At 42.1% G+C, this 18,680-nt stretch overlaps 1 protein-coding gene across 3 annotated transcripts in view; it reads left to right on the top strand.

The window, feature by feature from the left end:
- MSN (moesin) overlaps positions 1-18,101 on the top strand; it is a 67,242-nt gene extending 49,141 nt beyond the window's left edge. For all 3 annotated transcript variants that reach the window (XM_077889274.1, XM_077889275.1, XM_077889273.1), the window contains 11 exons: positions 2,237-2,332; positions 3,752-4,026; positions 5,464-5,547; positions 6,239-6,385; positions 7,817-7,913; positions 9,742-9,905; positions 13,179-13,309; positions 13,570-13,730; positions 14,990-15,082; positions 15,433-15,657; positions 16,206-18,101. In XM_077889274.1, coding sequence (XP_077745400.1) covers positions 2,237-2,332; positions 3,752-4,026; positions 5,464-5,547; positions 6,239-6,385; positions 7,817-7,913; positions 9,742-9,905; positions 13,179-13,309; positions 13,570-13,730; positions 14,990-15,082; positions 15,433-15,657; positions 16,206-16,370 — 1,638 coding nt within the window. In that variant the 3' untranslated portion in view covers positions 16,371-18,101. The remainder of the gene's footprint in view (positions 1-2,236; positions 2,333-3,751; positions 4,027-5,463; positions 5,548-6,238; positions 6,386-7,816; positions 7,914-9,741; positions 9,906-13,178; positions 13,310-13,569; positions 13,731-14,989; positions 15,083-15,432; positions 15,658-16,205) is intronic.
- Positions 18,102-18,680: the final 579 nt, after the last annotated feature.

The following is an 18,680-nucleotide window of genomic DNA, read 5'->3' as shown; positions in this document are numbered from 1 at the left end:
TCTCCCTCTGCCTGTGTCTCTGCCTCTCTCTCTCTCTCTCTCTCTCTATCTCTATCTCTCTGTCTCTCATGAATAAATAAATAACATCTTTAAAAAATAAATAAACAGGGTACATGTATCCCTTTGAAACTGAATTACTTAATTTTGATTCAGTTTGCCAACATATAGTATAATTTTATACTTTGGGTAAATACCTAGTAGTGCAATTGCTGGATCATAGCATGGTTCTATTTTTAACGTTTTGAGGAACCTCCATACTGTTCTCCAGAGTGACTGCATCAGTTTGCATTACATTCCGACCAACAGTGCTAGAGGATTCCCCTTTCTCCACATCCTTGCCAAGACCTGTTGTTTCTTGTGTTGTTAATTTTAGCCATTCTGACAGGTGTGAAGTGGTGTCTCATTGTGGTTTTGATTTGTATTTTCCCTTTTTTTTTTACTTTTCATTTTTTAATTTTTATTTATTTTTTATTATATAAATTTATTTTTTATTTGTGTTCAATTTGCCAACATATAGAAATTTTTTAATAATAAATTTATTTTTAATTTATTTTTTATTGGTGTTCAATTTACCAACATACAGAATAACACCCAGTGCTCATCCCATCAAGTGCCCACCTCAGTGCCCGTCACCCAGTCACCCCCACCGCCCGCCCACCTCCCCTTCCACCACCCCTGGTTCATTTCCCAGAGTTAGGAGTCTTTCATGTTCTGTCTCCCTTTCTGATATTTCCCACTCATTTTTTCTCCTTTCCCCTTTATTCCCTTTCACTATTTTTATTATATATTTGTATTTTCCTAATGATGAGTGATGTTGAACATCTTTTCATGTATCTGTTAGCCATCTGGATGGAAAGGTGTCTATTCATGTCGTCTAGGCAACTTGTCTCAATCTTTTGTTTCTTCATTTGTAAAATAGAGAATAGATATCTCAGGGTTGTTCAGTGTTTATTACCTGGTATATAATAGATGCTGAATAGTTTTGAGCTACTTATTCCTTGGGACCTCTGAAGCTCTAGACTGTAAGCCTTAGGAGTGACTATGGGGTCTGGCTTTGGGTGCATAGTAGGAACTTTGTGGATATAGTGGAGGTGTGTGTGTGTGTGTGTGTGTGTGTGTGTGTGTGTTGAGGGGAGATATGATTTATTCACAAGGAAGGAAATTAGCAATATTGGGTTCTTCTTTCCTATTTCTATCTCCAGGTAAATTCCTTCACCTCACTCTTCTACCTCCCCTGCCCACCCCTCAAGAAAAATAAAAAAGAACACTGTCAGCATAACATCATTAGAATGTGGGTCAGCTTTATTGCCTCCATCTCCAGTGGTAGGCATGCTAGGGTTCAGCTGTCAGCCAGAACCATTAATATACTAATATCAGGGACTAGAAAACAAACCCCATCTCCTGGCTGGCCTCCCTTTCCTACCACTGCTTAACTAAGAGGCCCAGAACACCAGAGGCCACTTAGCTACTGAGATACTCACCCTGTTTCTACACTCTCTTTTCCACTTTCAACCTGTGTGAGTAGTAAGGGGAATCACAACTAGCCTCTAATCAGGGCTGGAAAGAAGCATATTAGCATCCAGACATAGCACATCTTTGGAGTATATAGATACCACAGTGCCTGCTATGTCTCCCCAAACATTCTTTCTTGGGGCATTGTAAATGGACTCAGAAGAGTATGGGCATATTCCTAGTTGCTAAGATAAAGGAGCAACATAGAAGATATAGGAGTTAAACTAATAATCTCTACTTCCAGCTTGTAATTCATCCTGGAGTAGAAAGGCACCTGGCATAATAGAGGGAAGAATTGGCAGAAAACACTGGATTTGAATGGGTTTGGAGTCAAACAGACCTGCCTCTGCTATTCACTAACTGAACCTCCACTTCTCAGAATCTTACTTTCATTATCAATAAAATGAGCCTAATTGTAAATGTATCACAGAACTATTGTGAAAATCAAAGGGGATAATGAATATAGTTATTGGTGTGTGGTAGTGGTCCTAAGTGATGGATCTGTTTCCTACCTCAGCAGAAGTATTTTGTGTAGATCGATGCTGATATCATTTGACTGCTGCCCAAGTGTATTTCTTTGTCAGACCCTGGACACCTTATGTCCTTTAAAATACGGGATCATGTCAGTTTAACTTTTGTGTCCTCTATGCCTGGCACAAAGTAGGCATTCAGTCATTGGCTGTTTTTTTTTTGTTTGTTTGTTTGTTGTTGTTTTCTTTTCTAGGTGGTGAAAACTATTGGCCTGAGGGAAGTTTGGTTTTTTGGTCTGCAATACCAGGACACTAAAAACTTCTCCACTTGGCTGAAACTCAATAAGAAGGTAACTGCTTAAAAAAAAAAAAAGAAGGTAACTGCTTACCTCATTGTTAGATTTGGAATTCATTCCTCCATCATATCTTATTCAAGGGAGTTAATATGTGCTAGCTGGCAAATCCAGGGCTGTGTTTTTCACCGGGTGGTCTATTGACCACTAGATCAGAATAAGGGCAGAGGACCCAGCTAAGGCAGAGCTCCTACCCTGTTTCCATTTGGACTTCTAACACTGAGAATGGCCAGTGTCCAGGAGGAAGAGAGCCTTCCCTTTCTCCTGGGAGCTCTGTCTTAAACTTCGGCTTGTTTTATACCATAGTCATTAATGGCTTTTCTTTTTTCTTAAGATATTTAACTTATTCATCCATGAGAGACACAGAGAGAAAGGCAGAGACATAGGCAGAGGGAGAATCAGGCTCCCTGTGGGGAGCCCAATGGGGCTCGATTCCAGGACCCTGAAATCACACCCTGAGTTGAAGCAGATGTTAAACCACTGAGCTACCCAGGCGTCCCCTGCTTCTCTCTTTCTTGATTTTCTTTCTCCCATAGGCATCTACACATAAGTTTATTAACATACATATTTTTTTCAACTTCTTATTTCAATTGTAGCTAGTTAACATAGAGTGCAATATTATTTGCAGGTATAGAACTTAGTGATTCATTGCTTACATACAACATCTGGTGCTCATCACAAGTGCTCTCCTTAATACCCATCACCTATTTAACCCATTCTTTCTTGATTTTCTATCTCAGTTGAACTCCAAATGAGATGATTTGAGTATAGGCATATTCAGGCTCTTCACCTCCAAGCAGTCGTACTGAAGGAACATGATCATGTTCCTCCATCTCAGTATTCTCAAACTTCCTAACTTTATCCTTGGAGGTTTCCAATGTCTTGTGGCTTATGTTTCTGATTGTGTCTAGGGATAAGTGCTTCACCTTCTGGCAAAGTCTGATTTTCCTGAAGAGTGGAGACTTTTTTGCTGGACAAATGTGGAGCTGTTAAGAGCCAATTTTAGGCTTTAAAAGACAGCTTAGTTTGTTTTCGTCTAGCCAATTCCCAGGCCCCAATGATACATACCAGTTTTTACTTTGCTAATTTATGGTGTTGGAGGAGCCTTAAAAGAAGAGTTTTCTTAAGCCTAACCTCAAAATTTAGGGTCATTTGGCATATTGTCAGATAGTGGTGGCTTGAAGGCTTATGACCATCACTGGGTATAAGGTCATTTCAAGAAGGAATCCCCAAAAGGAAGCAATTATAGACATGGGATTGGGTTCCCAGTGAAAACAATGTATCTCTTTTCTGAATTACCAGAACAGTTGCCACTGGCTCTTTGGGATTAGCCAAATTGATGACCTTTCAGTGTCTCTCCCCACTCTACAACCAAAGTCTATTTTTTGAAACCCCATAACCGCTTGTTTCTCCCAGGTGACTGCCCAGGATGTACGAAAGGAAAGCCCCCTGCTCTTCAAGTTCCGGGCCAAGTTCTACCCTGAGGATGTATCTGAGGAATTGATCCAGGACATCACACAGCGCCTATTCTTCCTGCAAGTAAAGGAGGGCATTCTCAGTGATGAGATTTACTGCCCACCTGAAACTGCTGTGCTGCTGGCTTCCTATGCTGTCCAGTCTAAGTATGGCGACTTTAATAAGGAAGTCCACAAGTCTGGCTACTTGGCTGGAGACAAGTTGCTGCCACAGAGGTAAGGTGGTGCCTTTAGTCATCTGCTCTGGCAAGGAGGAGGTCTGTGGCTGACCAAGCCTTATTATACAGGGACTTCCATATCTGTTCCTTTCTACTAGTGTCTGTCTGAAGACCATTTTATGAATACTGGTTTTTCCTTTGCTAATTTATGGTGTTGGGAGAGCCCTCAAAGAGGAGCTTTCTTAAACCTAACCTCAAAATTTGGGGGCAGTTTGTATAAGAGAGACATATCTGCATATGGCACCATACCCTGCTGTTTCTCTGACTCTCAAAAGGCTTTTTTCCCCTCTCTACTTTGGCCTAATTACAGAATTGTGTTACTCTGGAAGCAGTTGCTTATACAGATTACCAGAGACAGATTGACTCTTCCTACCCTGGTTCCATTTTTCAATCCTTTTCACTAATTTAGACCTCTTATATCAGAGGCTCACAGGAGGAAGGGAGAAATACCCAAGCCAGGGATATGAGGGAGCTCCAACAGTCTTTAAATACCAATAAAGAGTGTACAGAGCTTTCTGCTTTTATAAACTTCAAAGCTGAAGGCTTTCAAACACTCATTATTTTTTGTTTTAGCATCACAACAATACACAAAATGAATAAGACAGACATATCTTATTTCCTGGCTAAGGAAATAGATCAAGGTGCTCACTCTGAGCTGCCAGATCTCTCACAGCTCATTTGAGGTGCCAGACCTGGAACCCTAGTCTCTTGAATTTTTAACTCTGGGTTTTTCCCTACTGCATCTAGTGGCCATTTTTATAAGCTTTTGGATGGAAGGAAAAGTTATTCTGGGAGCCTCAGTCCCATTGGAGCTGTGGCATATGCACAACTTACCTGAAGGTATTAGGGATAATGGCTGTGCCCTAAGACTCTCTCTGAGTCTGCTTTGATGTCTGAGATGGCATATTTAAAAGAAGTCTTGTTTATGAACTAGATCTGGGAACTTGAGCCTGTTAGTTTATTCTAAAGCCATTTAGACTCAGTTCTCTGTTCTGTAGTAACTGGCTGTAATCTCATCCCTGAGCAATTTTCTCATAAACACAAACTATTGGTCCCACAAGGATCTGGGAGAGAGTATCACCTCCTCTGTGAAGCCAATCTCTACTCTTAGCTCCTCAGGTCAGCATAGACTCCTGATATATTACTGCCTTACTTGGAAACCACAGCACATTATTGGATTTTCTGGTTAAAACTACAAAGGAAGGTGTTTCCATTGTCTTTATTTTCTACCCATTCTTGTATCTCTCCTACCTCTCAGGCAACTCCCTATATCTACTTAATACCTCCTGCTATAATTTCAGTCTACTTCCAGTATGACCTCAGTGGGTTGACTCTATATCTTCTTTGCCTCAACCCCTCAGAGTGCTTAGTGGGCTTCCCTTCACTCCTGCATTTGGGGTTTTGTGCTTGAAACTACTATCTATTGTCTTTCCAGGGTCCTAGAGCAGCATAAACTCAACAAGGACCAGTGGGAAGAGCGGATCCAGGTGTGGCATGAGGAGCACCGAGGCATGCTCAGGTAAATATTACCCTAGCAACTCTGGGTTCTACTGCTTTTGCAGGGAGAATAAGAGTAGGTTCTGGGGGAAAGAGGCAAAGGACTGGGGGCATTGGAGGATGTTGGAGAGAAAGGGATAGGAATGCAATTATAGGGGAAATTAGAGATAGAAGGTAAATTAAGGATCATTATATAGTTATATATTTTTGAATGATGGCAACTGATAGCCTAAATAGTTTTTACCATAAAGAACCAGGAGGGACCTCAGGATCCCTAGAGAGCTTCTGGAGTACCAGGAACTCCTCCCCAAGAAAGAAATGAGGAAGGAGCCCTATAATCATGGCAGATCAATTGGGCATTGTCTAGCTGGGGAACAAATTTTATTTTGCCATCACCACACCATTTGGGCTCTGCTAAGAACATAAGAGGTTTCATTGCAGCTAACATACCAGAGGCTACCAAGAGTCAGCCCACCCTTATTCCCCTTGAAAACCTCAGGTCTTAGACTCCTGTCAGCAGGTTTTGTTTGACAAAAGTTAGGTTGTGCTCTGTTTTCCATCATCTCACCTTTTTTCCCCTTCCCCCACTCCCCCGCAATGGCAAGGTTCTTGTCAGAAGTGCAGGGCAGATAGGCTATCTCCCTGGGTCTGATTCACAGGTTCCACTCTATAACAGCCCCCTCTCCCCACCCCACCTGAAATCTGTTATTTAGGGAAGATGCTGTTCTAGAGTATCTGAAGATTGCCCAGGACCTGGAGATGTATGGTGTGAACTACTTCAGCATCAAGAACAAGAAAGGCTCAGAGCTGTGGCTGGGGGTGGATGCCCTAGGTCTCAACATCTATGAGCAGAATGACAGGTATAGCTCAGAGTTCTCTTAGTTAATTTGGACTATTCTGACACCTAGGGTTCATCATGAAGTAGGACTCTACCTCCTGGGTCCCACCTGGGTCCCACCTGTTTCTACCTGGATCAGCCCAACTGATTGCACAACCTCCCAGACCTCTAAATCTTGCATTGACTAGACTTGCACCATCCAGTATGGTAGTTGCTGGCTACATGTGGCTATTAAACTCTTGAAATGTGGCTTCTCTTTAATTGAGATATACTGTAAGTGTAAACTATACACAAGACTTTGAAGACTTAGTGTGAAAAACAGAATGATGAATATCTCAATATTTTTTTAAATACTAATTTACATGTTCAAATTACAGTCTTTTGGATATACTGGGTTAAATGAAGTGTTCTTTTTTTTTTTTTTTTTTTTTTTTATTTATGGTAGTCACAGAGAGAGAGAGAGAGGCAGAGACATAGGCAGAGGGAGAAGCAGGCTCCATGCACCGGGAGCCCGACGTGGGATTCGATCCCGGGTCTCCAGGATCGCGCCCTGGGCCAAAGGCAGGCGCTAAACCGCTGCGCCACCCAGGGATCCCCTAAATGAAGTGTTCTTATAGTTACTCCTACCTGTTTCTTTTTACTTATTTTCATGTCGCTACTAGAAAATTTAAAATTACATGTGTGCCATTCATTATATTTCCATTGGACAGCATTAGCCTAGTACCCATCCTGTCAGGATTTGTAATTAATCCATTAATCCCACTCCTATAGGATGATTATATGCCTTTTGGCCAATATTACCTCTTGCTACGGACTTATCTCACTTGCTTATTTTTTTTTCCCCTTTGTCTGCTCTTTTTCCCTTTGGTGAGGTTGGATGTAATAAATGATTGTTCCATGTAACTTCTTTTTTTAAAGATTTATTTATTTATTCATGAGAGACACACAGAGAGAGGCAGAGACATAGGCAGAGGAAGAAGCAGGCTCTCTGCAGGAGCCCAATGTGGGACTTGATCCCGGAACTCCAGGATCACGCCCAGAGTCGGAGGCAGACGCTCAACCGCTGAGCCACCTAGGCATCCCAAGTTCCATGTAACTTATTAATCTTGGAGCTCATTGTTTACGTTCTTCCCAACTGTTAAAACCTTGGGTAGAGAGTCCCAGTAAAATAGGGCTAGAGATTCTTGTGAGAGATTTTTACAAGGTCCATGCCGCAACAAAAAATACAATAAAACAAACCTTAGAGTTTGGGACAAGGAATAATAGGCTGGTTGTGTTATCATGAGATACATTTTGCACCCTCAATGCTGGCAACTGACCTGGTGATTAACACTGGCTGAGCTGACAATGAATCTTTCTCCTTAAGGAAGAAGTTGGGGGTGCAGAGGGCAAACCACCAACCCTCTATGTCCTTCTTGTCTTTCCTTTGTCCTGATGTTCTTGTTCTCTACAGACTGACTCCCAAGATAGGCTTTCCCTGGAGTGAAATCAGAAATATTTCTTTCAATGACAAGAAATTTGTCATCAAGCCCATTGACAAAAAAGCCCCGGTAAGTGATTCCTCCTCCTGGCCAAGACAGGTACTTGCCAAGACCTGGATAATGTTAGGAGAAATCATGTCATTGTATGTTTCTCTCATTTTTTTTGTGGAGGGGGGTGGGAATAGGAGGCCCAAAAGGAGATTGGCACTGGAAGGGGACATTGATGACAATACATGACCAGAAGGCATCCTGCTACCTGTGTGTTAGGAAAAGCATAGATGAGGGAGAGCCACAGGCAGTCTAAATGCTGCCCCTTAGCCACTGTCTTCTGCTGTCCTTATGCTCTGGAGTGGAAACAAAGAGTGCATCTTATTTTTTAAAGCATCTAGGCTGCAGAAAGTGAAACTGTATATGTACTTGATTTATTTTTAATTGTGAAGAAAAGACAAGGTCAGGAGTCCAGATCCAAAGATGATCTTCCAAACTTTCTTTTGGTATAACTTTGCTACTGTACTCTCAAGACTTATCTCCAGAGCAACCCAACAACAAAAAAAGGGCTTTGGGTCCAGTCATTCTTCTAACATGCTCACCATACTTTTCAGCTGCCTGTAGCTGATAAGACTGGAAAGCTAGTGATTGAAAGTAGGATAGAAAACAGAAAAGGGTCTCCTCTTTTGATGTACCTTATGTCTAACAAAGGTCAAAAGCCATGCCGAGACAGAGCCTCCTCATGAGGCCTCAACATTTTTCTCCAGCCCTAAGGTCTCTGAACTTCTGCTGCTAGGCACTTTATATATGTTACTGTGTTTAACCCTCAACAACATTGCCAGGTAGGTAGTAGCATATCTATTTTATAACTGAGAAAATTAATGTTCAAAGTGATAGAGTGATAGGCATTAAGTAGTGCACATGATGTGATGACCACTGAGTGTTATATGCAACTGATAAATGATTGAACACTACATCTGAAACTAATTGAATTTGAAAAAAAAACAAAAACAAAAATTCCCAAAGAGATTTAGTGATTTGCCCAAGATGACACAGCTAAAAATGGTAAATCTGGGGTTTATACATAGGTTATTTGACCTCTAGAGCCCATGCTCCTTCTACTGCACACTAAGCTATATGAAACAGTAGTAGTTTGGGTTCAGTGGCAGAGGAGCTGGTAGTTAGCCCATTAGTTGGTAACCTTGGTCCAGTAGAATTTGTAGTAAAAAACTGAGACTCACTGGATTTTCTCTCTCTCTCTGTCTCTGTGTGTGTGTGTGTGTGTGTGTGTGTGTGTGTGTGTGTGGTTTTACTTTTTTCTTAAACTGCTGCTGTATTCAAGTTTTGGGAAAGGTAGGTAACAAAGCCAGCTGAGATTGAGGGTTTATTTTAAAAAACGACAACCAGGACAATCAATGTTCAGATTTATGTATATATTTACAACTTGCCTTATTCCAAAAAATGATTTATGGGGCTTTTGTCTAGGATATGCTTTTATGAGATTACAGAAACAATCCAGCCCTCCATACTGTACTCATCAGTGTATTATGCAGGGATTATTGGGCCTCTGAGATTTAGCAGGATCCCTAGTTAGCAGATAGATTCAGTTCCTGTCTTTCAATTAGATTGGGGATATTTTAGGATGCAATGCTTTCATAAACAAAGGTTGAAAGAAATTGTGGTTTGTTGGAAAGAGCACTAGTTTCAGTGTCAAGAAGCCTGGGTTCTAGTGCTTGATTTGCTACTAGTCTACTTTGTTATCTTGGACAAGTCACTTCACCACTCTGATAATTAATCTTCCTATCTGTAACATGGGAAAATTGGGCTAAATAACCCTTCCAATACTTTCAAAAGGTAGAAGATCACCTTCATCTGTCAGTCCAAACTTATTTTGATTGTTTCCCATCAGGACTTTGTCTTCTATGCTCCTCGGCTGCGGATTAACAAGCGTATATTGGCTCTGTGCATGGGGAACCATGAACTATACATGCGCCGCCGCAAGCCTGACACCATTGAGGTACAGCAGATGAAGGCACAGGCTCGGGAGGAGAAGCACCAGAAACAGATGGAACGGTAGGTTCTGTGGAACTGGAGTGGAGGCTGGAGCTGGGGCAAAGAAGGTTCTCAAAAGTGTCAATATTGATAAGGAAAGACATGAAGCCATCCTGGGATGGGGAGAGAGAGAGAGCTGTAAAGGGATGACACCTCCTCCATTAAGTTTCAGGCATATCAGGGAAATACAAATGAAAACCACAATGAGATACCACCTCACACCAGTGAGAATGAGGGAAATTAACAAGACAGGAAACAACAAATGTTGGAGAGGATGTGGAGAAAGGGGAACCCTCTTGCACTGTTGGTGGAATGTGAACTGGTGCAGCCACTCTGGAAAACTGTGTGGCGGTTCCTCAAAGAGTTAAAAATAGATCTGCCCTATGACCCGGCAATTGCACTGCTGGGCATTTACCCCAAAGATACAGATGCAATGAAACGCCGGGACACCTGCACCCCGATGTTTATAGCAGCAATGTCCACAATAGCCAAACTGTGGAAGGAGCCTCAGTGTCCAGCGAAAGATTAATGGATAAAGAAGATGTGGTCTATGTATACAATGGAATATTACTCAGCCACTAGAAACGACAAATACCCACCATTTGCTTCGATGTGGATGGAACTGGAGGGTATTATGCTGAGTGAAATAAGTCAATCAGAGAAGGACCAACATTATATGGTCTCATTCATTTGGGGAATATAAAAAATAGTGACAGGGAATAAAGGGGAAAGGAGGAAAATGAGTGGGAAATATCAGAAAGGGAGACAGAACGTGAGAGACTCCTAACTCTGGGAAACGAACTAGAGGTGGTAGAAAGGGAGGTGGGCGGGGGGTGGGGGTGACTGGGTGACGGGCACTGAGGTGGGCACTTGACAGGATGAGCACTGGGTATTATTCTATATGTTGGCAAATTGAACACCGATAAAAAATAAATTTATAAAAAAAAAAGTCTCAGGCATCCCCCCTTCCCCAGGAAGCAGGTATTAGAAGCCTAGGATTTCAGAGGCTCACAGGGAGGGGTGTTTCATAGTTCCAGATTTTCTCTGACCCTCATGCCATTGCTCTTCTAGACAGATTCTGAGTTGCTCTGGGCTATCTGACCAGTGTAGTGGCATTAGCAGAAAGCTCTATGCAAATTTAAACATGGACTCTGTAGGGATTTTTTTAGTGGAATTCAGTAGAACGACCAGAATTTTCCTAATGAAGCCCCTATGCTCTATAATCTCCTTGCTACTGAAAGGCTCAGCAACAGTAACATCAACTTGGGAACTTATTAGAAAGGCAGAATCTGACACCCTACTCCAGACCTACTGATTCAGAATCTGTATCTTAAGATCCTAGCTGATCAGTTCTCCAAAGAAGGAATGCAAATGGCCACAGGCATGTGAAAACATCCTTAGTCGTTAGGGAAATGCAAATCAAAACTACAGTGAGGTACAGCTTGATAACTCACTAACATGGATATAATAAATAAATACAGAAAATAATAGCTGTTATTAAGGACATGGAGAAATTGGAACTCATGTAAATTGCTGGTGGAAATGTTTCAGCTACTATGGAAAATAGTTTGATGGTTTCTCAAAAAAGTTAAACATAGAATTACTATGTGATCCCACAATTCCACTCCTAGGTAGATATTCAAAATATTTTGAAACAGTACATATACACAAGTATTCACAGCAGTGCTATTTATAATAGTCAGAAGTTAGAAACAGCCCAAATGTCCAACAAATGAATGAATAAACATTATATAGCCATACAATGGAATATTATTCAGCCATCAAAAGGAATGAAATACTGATATATATTACAATGTGAATGAACCTCTATAATATTATGCTAAGTTAGAGAAACCAGACACAAAATTTCACATACCATATGATTCCATTTATATGAAATATCCAAAATAAATAAATCTGTAAAGGCAGAATGTAGGTTGGTGGTTATTAGGGGCTATGGGAAGGAGAGATAGGAAGAAACTCATGGCTATGCGATTTTGCTTTGCGTTGATGAAAATGTTTTGGAACTAGATAGAGGTGGTGAGTGTACAACATTGCGAATGTACTAAATGCCACCAATTTTTTTTTTTGCTTTCTAATGGTTACTATAATGTGAATTTTGCCTCAATAAGTTATTTAAAAAATAAGATCCCAGGTGATTACTATGCACGTTAAGGTTTAGTAGGTACTCTGTCATAAAGAGTTTGGAGCCTTGGGAGGCTTCTAATCTAGTAGGCTAGAAAAAGAGTCCTTGTTTGAGAGGTTAGACACCAGACTTCTTATTTATTCAGAAAAAAATTACTGAGATTGAGGGCAGCTTACAGAGCTGGATCTGGCAGGATCTTTCTACCATCAAGGACCTCACAATCTGGTAGGAGAAAGAGGAACAATATATACATACTGTTCAAGGTATAAATGCTGTGTCATTTTTCTTTTTATTTATTTATTTTTTATTTATTTTTATTTTTTATTTTTTATTTATTTTATTTATTTATTTATTTTTTTTTTGCTGTGTCATTTTTCAATCAAATATTTATTGAGCAGTGAAAAATAAAACAGACAAAAATCTCTATCCTCAGGAAGCTGACATTTTAGTGGGAAGAAGCAGAAAAAATAAGCAAATAATAGATATATATGAGATGGTAAGAAGTGCTGTGGAGAAAAATAATAAAGAGGAGGGATGGGGAGAAGGATAGGCCAAATATTCTAAGGACACAGATAAAGAAAGATACCTAGGCTAGGGTGAGAAAGCAACTTCCTGGAAGAAGTTTTGGGGGCAAGAAAAAGTGAATACTTGTTCTAGATTTGCAACAAATTCTGGGAAGAAAAAGAGCTTAGAGCTGGGCTTCAGAGGGCCTGCAGAATTAGGCCTAAGGACTGATACCCTAGCCATAGAGATCAGTGGACTTGAAGCAAAGTATCCCAGCACAAAGTCAAAACCTGACTCCCTATAACTATGAGGTAGACAGGGCAGGACTCATTAGGTCATTTTACAGATAGAGGTACTGAGAACAAGAGCAAAGAAATGATATAGCTAGGGTCATCCACTTGTTAGTAGTAGAGAGTAGAGTAGTAGAGCTGGGAGTCCAGGTTGGATCTCGTGACTCTGGGACAAACTGACAGGGTATACTGATGCACATGGGACTATGATGTGAGAACAGGATGTAGAGATAAGGGAATGTGGTCCCAACTCACAAACTCTAAGTGCATTGGATGGGTATGAGCTGAGGATCCAGGGCCAGGGAACCTTAGGGCCTTTTCATGTGACTTATTCCATCCTTTCTTTTTTCTTAGTGCTTTGCTGGAAAATGAGAAGAAGAAACGTGAGATGGCAGAAAAGGAGAAGGAGAAGATTGAACGGGAAAAGGAGGAACTGATGGAGAGGCTGAAGCAGATTGAGGAACAGACTAAGAAGGCTCAGCATGGTGAGGCTTAGAGTCAGTCACCTTGGATACTTGGTTTTCCAAGAACCTCACTCTACAAGTTGGAGGCCCTTCTGCCTGAGCTGCAGACTCAGGCTATATAATCCATATGTGGCTACAGACAGATGAAAGATGGGGCAAGAGGATGAGTGCCCAGAGCTTTCTGCCAGCTGTGCCCTGGGTAAAGCATTTCTAGGAAGGAAACTAGGTGTTCCTTCCATGTCTGTATGTTTCATCATATTTCCCACTTCTTCTCTTTTCAGAACTGGAAGAACAGACCCGCAGGGCTCTAGAGCTCGAACAGGAGCGGAAGCGTGCCCAGAGCGAGGCTGAAAAATTGGCCAAGGAACGTCAAGAAGCTGAAGAGGCCAAAGAAGCCCTGTTGCAGGCCTCCCGAGATCAGAAGAAGACCCAGGAACAGCTGGTAAAACTAATAAATGGGCCAGGATTGTGGTACATGAATTTTCTCCCCTGTCTACCTATTCAGTTACCCCTGCCTGCAGGGCTGGCTTCTTCCAGCAGGATACCAGTCCACAGGCCCACAGCAGTTAACTTATTCAGAAGTAAGCTATAAAGTCACTGGTGTGGCCCAGAAAGGGATGCAAACAGTCTTCCCCAACCCTTATTTTTTTTTCTACTTTCTTAGCCCTTGGGGATCCAAGCTGATGACCTGACAATGGAAAGGGAAGAAGGAAAAAAGGAAATGGACTTATATTTAATTGACTACCTACTCTGTGTTACAAGCTATGCTAGCAACTTTTCCTTTTCCCTTACTTTCTTATTTCCTCTCCCAATAACCCTATGGTATTAAGCTATGTGGGATATTATGCCCAGATTAGGAAATTAGAGCTCAAGAAGGTTTAAGATACTTGTTAAAGATCACACAATGTGGCTGAGTAGGATGAGAGCCCATTTTTGCCTCTCTTTGAAGGCTTTGTTCTCTAAAAGCATATGCAATTATGCATTTTTAGACTATGTGTCTATGTATTTTTCAGGGGAGGAAGGTGAACATCTTTACTTTCATCTTTACTTACTCTTTTGACTCAAAAATTAGAACCTATGTCCAAATTCCTTGATATATGCTCTTCTCCTCTACTGTTTGGAGTCTGAGTGTAGGAACTAAGACCTAATTACCAGGGGGAAGCTTCCTCTAGGAGATATGTCAAAGGTGTGAGGATGTGCATAAGCTTGTCCCTTGTTTAGATTCCCTTGTGACACTACACTGCCTTTCTTATACTTGTCCTGGGAGGAGTCTTAGTGGAGCCCCCTGAGCATTGTAGGAAAACAGGAAAGAGTCTGGCACTTTAGGCAGTGACATGGTGATCTCCATAGCTTTACAGAGGCCCTAAATATGCAGTGGGCAATAGTGCATGTGAGAGAGAAAGAGAGGGGGAGGGAGGGATAGAGAGATGAGGAAGAAATAGATGATGTGTTTGTGTTCAGGTGGTCTGTTGTCTAGGTGCAGATCTGTGACTTATAAGGAAATGTTTTGGAGTTGATGAGAAATAGTAGATCTGGGAATCAGAGTGGTCCACCAGGCTTCCTGGAGAAGGTGTGGTAAAAGGGCTTCCAGGATGGTATGCAAGTGGAACAGCAGTTTCTCCAGGGGAACTGGGGTTGAAGATATCCTGGGTCCTGAGGACCAGAAGGCTCAGATCTCACAACCTTCCAATTTACCCATAGGCCTTGGAAATGGCAGAGTTGACAGCTCGAATCTCCCAGTTGGAGATGGCCCGACAGAAAAAGGAAAATGAGGCTGTGGAATGGCAGCAGAAGGTGAGACACAATGCCCAGAGGAAAAGCATTATGTGAAAGGGTCCCACATGCATAGGTTTCGATTCCTTAGATTCTTCAGATTTGAGATCCTTACTCCTTCCATCCTTCCTTGACAGCAGGTTAGCATGGGAGAAGGAGCCTGAGGCTTTCTCACATACTTCCCAGAATTCTCTAGTGCACCAGGGAAGTTGGTAAATTGCTCCTATTGTACAGATGCAGAAACTAAAGGCAGACAAAATGACTTGGTCTACCTGGTGCCTGCCTCCTGCTGGGCCATTCTATGCACAGTAGGATGCTATAAGTTAGCCTGATCTGACTGCTGGTTCTTTTTGCCCTCTGTTACTGGACAGGCTCAGATGGTACAAGAAGACTTGGAGAAGACCCGTGCTGAGCTGAAGACTGCTATGAGTACACCTCATGTAGCTGAGCCGGCTGAGAATGAGCAAGATGAGCAGGATGAGAATGGAGCAGAAGCCAGTGCTGACCTGCGGGCTGATGCCATGGCCAAGGACCGCAGTGAGGAGGAACGTACCACTGAGGCAGAGAAGAATGAACGTGTGCAGAAGCACCTGAAGGTATCCCAGCAGGGGCAAAGGCTCAAAGATACCATGCAAATTCCCTAGGTCATCATGGGGGTTAGGTTAGCCTGTCTCAATGGAGTATGGGAGTTGGAGCCTTTTTCTAACAAGAGTTTTATGGATAGATGTCCATCACTTATTCATCAGACCTTGGGCTACCTCTTACTTTTGTTTTTTTGCCCCATGCTCCATTTACCTCTTGTACTCAGAAAATACCCTGACCCAATTTCTAGCTGAATCTTTGATACATTTTTCTACTCTCAGAGAATACTTACCACCAATCAATTGGCCCCCTAAGTTTGTGGAGATTTTGTTTTATTCTTTTCCCTCACTGCAGTCCCAACAGAGCTAAAAATGGCCCTCAAAAATGTGTGTGTTTTGTGTAGAAAGAGAGGAGTGAAGAAGTGCGTGCGTGTGTGTGTGTGTGTGTGTGTGTGTCTATGTGTAGAGAGAGAGAGAGAGAGAGAGAGATTGAATCTGGTTAAATAGGGGGAGGGAAAGCAAGAGCAAGCCATTAACACCTCATACCCCTTGCACTCTCACAGGCCCTTACTTCAGAACTGGCCAATGCCCGTGATGAGTCCAAGAAGACTGCCAATGATATGATCCATGCTGAGAACATGCGACTTGGCCGAGACAAATACAAGACCCTGCGTCAGATCCGGCAGGGCAATACCAAGCAGCGTATTGATGAGTTTGAGTCCATGTAATGCTCACCCAGCCTCTAGGGACTCCCCTCCCTTCTCCCTTGCCCCCACACTCCTGTACTCTTGCTAGCTCACACTGTGCTGAAGCCACTAACTAGAGCAGCCCTGGAGTCATGCTAAGCATTCAGTGCCACTATGGGACCAAACCTAACCCCTCAGCCCTCACTCACTTCCTTGGGCAAATAAATGGCCTACTATGGTGCCAATTGGGCCCTCTCTTCCCTCTCTGTCACATTTTAATCTAGCTTACTTAGAAAAGACCACTTCCCTTGCTCAGAGGCACTTCCCACTTGATTGGGGAAATACCCCCACATTTACTGTTCTCTAGAACCAAAGCATGGTGTAGATTGAAAACTAGCCCTCATCCCTGCCTTGTAACTGCCTTTCTTTTCAGGGTCCTGTGATTTGCACAATTGGAATAGCACAAGGTTTAGGGAAGGAGGCAGGGCCCTAGGTATATACTCTAGGATGTCAATTGACCTAGGATTAGACCTTCCAATGTCCATTTCTTCTAGAGTTATGTAGGGTTTGTAATGATTGGAAGCTAAAGAGATGTTCAGTCATTCTTCCCTATACCTCCCAGTTTGGACCTGTTACAAACTCAATTCTTAGAAGTCTTATCCCTGAGTTCAGGAATTCAGCTTCTCCCCACAGTGAGATGGGAGGAGACAGTACCTTCAAGAGACTTCACCAACATCTTAGAAACTTATTGGCCATTCTATTCAGGCAAGACTGGTTAGAAGATCCTCCCCCATGCCTTATGGGAACCTAGGCTTGTTTCAAGTGAACTCTATGAGCAAAGGTATCCCTTACTATTACTCCGGGTTCTTCCCTTCTTGGGATCTGCCCCTCTGCATTCTAGTTCCCAATTACCTCCAGCTAGAATGGTAGGGATGGTTACCCAAAAACCTAGCCAGCCCTATCCAGGAGTCTTGCCAAAGAGGGGAAATGTTCACATTGGGCTTCAGAGAGCTATTGGAGACTTTGACCTGATCCCTTCTACACTCTAACCTCTTTCTCTCAACACAAGAGTAACCTCCTCCTCTTTATTTCATGTGTGCTCTTTTATTCTCTACCAGAATTATATATTCTAGTGGCATCTAATTCAATAATGATTTCTGTGTTTCTTGCTAACATACTCTTAGAAGATAATAGTTTTGAGGCGGGATCATTTTGGCCTCATTTCCTTACCACCCCATACCTGGGAAGCATATACTATATTTTAAAAGACTATTTTGCCAGAAACATTATTGTAATAAACTTTCAGTATTAGTGATGTCACCTGTCACCATAGGTCATATAGTCCATTCTTAAAGTACTTAGTATTTGGTTTTGTTGTTCTTTTTATTTTCTCTTCTCCCCAGAGTTCAGTCCCTAAAGTTCATACTGTCCCTCCATGCAGTGCCCCTAGCCCAGAGCCCTTGACTTCGATTCCTCCATGACTCCATCCCGCCTGACCTTGGGGAGTCTTATGTGCATTGCTGTGAATTATATTGATGCTATCTTGGTGATATGCCCTATACTGGCTAAATTCAAACCTGGAATTGTGGGGCAATCTAGCTGCCTTAAGGACAATAAACACATCCACAGGGAGGCTGGGGATAAAGGTTAGATTTTGTATTCAGGGTTTTTTTTGTGTGTGTGTATCTTTGGGGTTTAAAAAAATTGTTTTTTGGAGAGGTTTATGCTCAACCCATGTTCTATTTCAGTGCCAATAAAATTTAGGAAGACTTCTCTGTGACTTGATTTTTTTGTGTGCGTGGTATCAGTGGGTGGCTATAATATACTTCACTGTAATTTCCATTCTGTAGACCACCTTCCAATCCTTGGTCTCATTTCATCCTCATTTCAGCCCTATGGAGAATGCATATAACTATCCTCATTTTAAAAAGGGGACAATGGACTTGAAAAAGAAGAATAACTACCCGAGGGCACAGAACTGTCTTAATCACTTATGCCCTTTCCACAACTCCAGGCCAACTGTTGTAGTGTAGGTGGGCCTTGCGTTGACCATGTGATGCTCTGTGGCTCGCTTGCACTTGGGACTTTAGAGTTGTTTGTGAGGGATGGTTTGTATCTCTAGACTCCTCCTGGGATAGTTAGGCTCTGTCCTGTCTTCTTGTCAGGAAGTCCTCCAGGCTTGCCAACTTCCTACTACTGTTACTTATTGCAGTACCAGTGAAGGTCAGAAAGAAAGATTACCTTGAGCCCTGTTGTAAAAGGGGAGTGGAGTGTGAAGTGAGGATGGAGTGTGTGTGTGTGTGTATGTGTGTGTGTGTGAGAGAGAGAGAGAGATTGTGTGTGTATATATAT

The sequence above is a fragment of the Canis aureus genome, chromosome X (genome assembly GCF_053574225.1).
Source record: "Canis aureus isolate CA01 chromosome X, VMU_Caureus_v.1.0, whole genome shotgun sequence".
Taxonomy (NCBI): Eukaryota; Metazoa; Chordata; class Mammalia; order Carnivora; family Canidae; genus Canis; species Canis aureus.
This window is presented reverse-complemented; position numbering and strand designations above follow the sequence as displayed.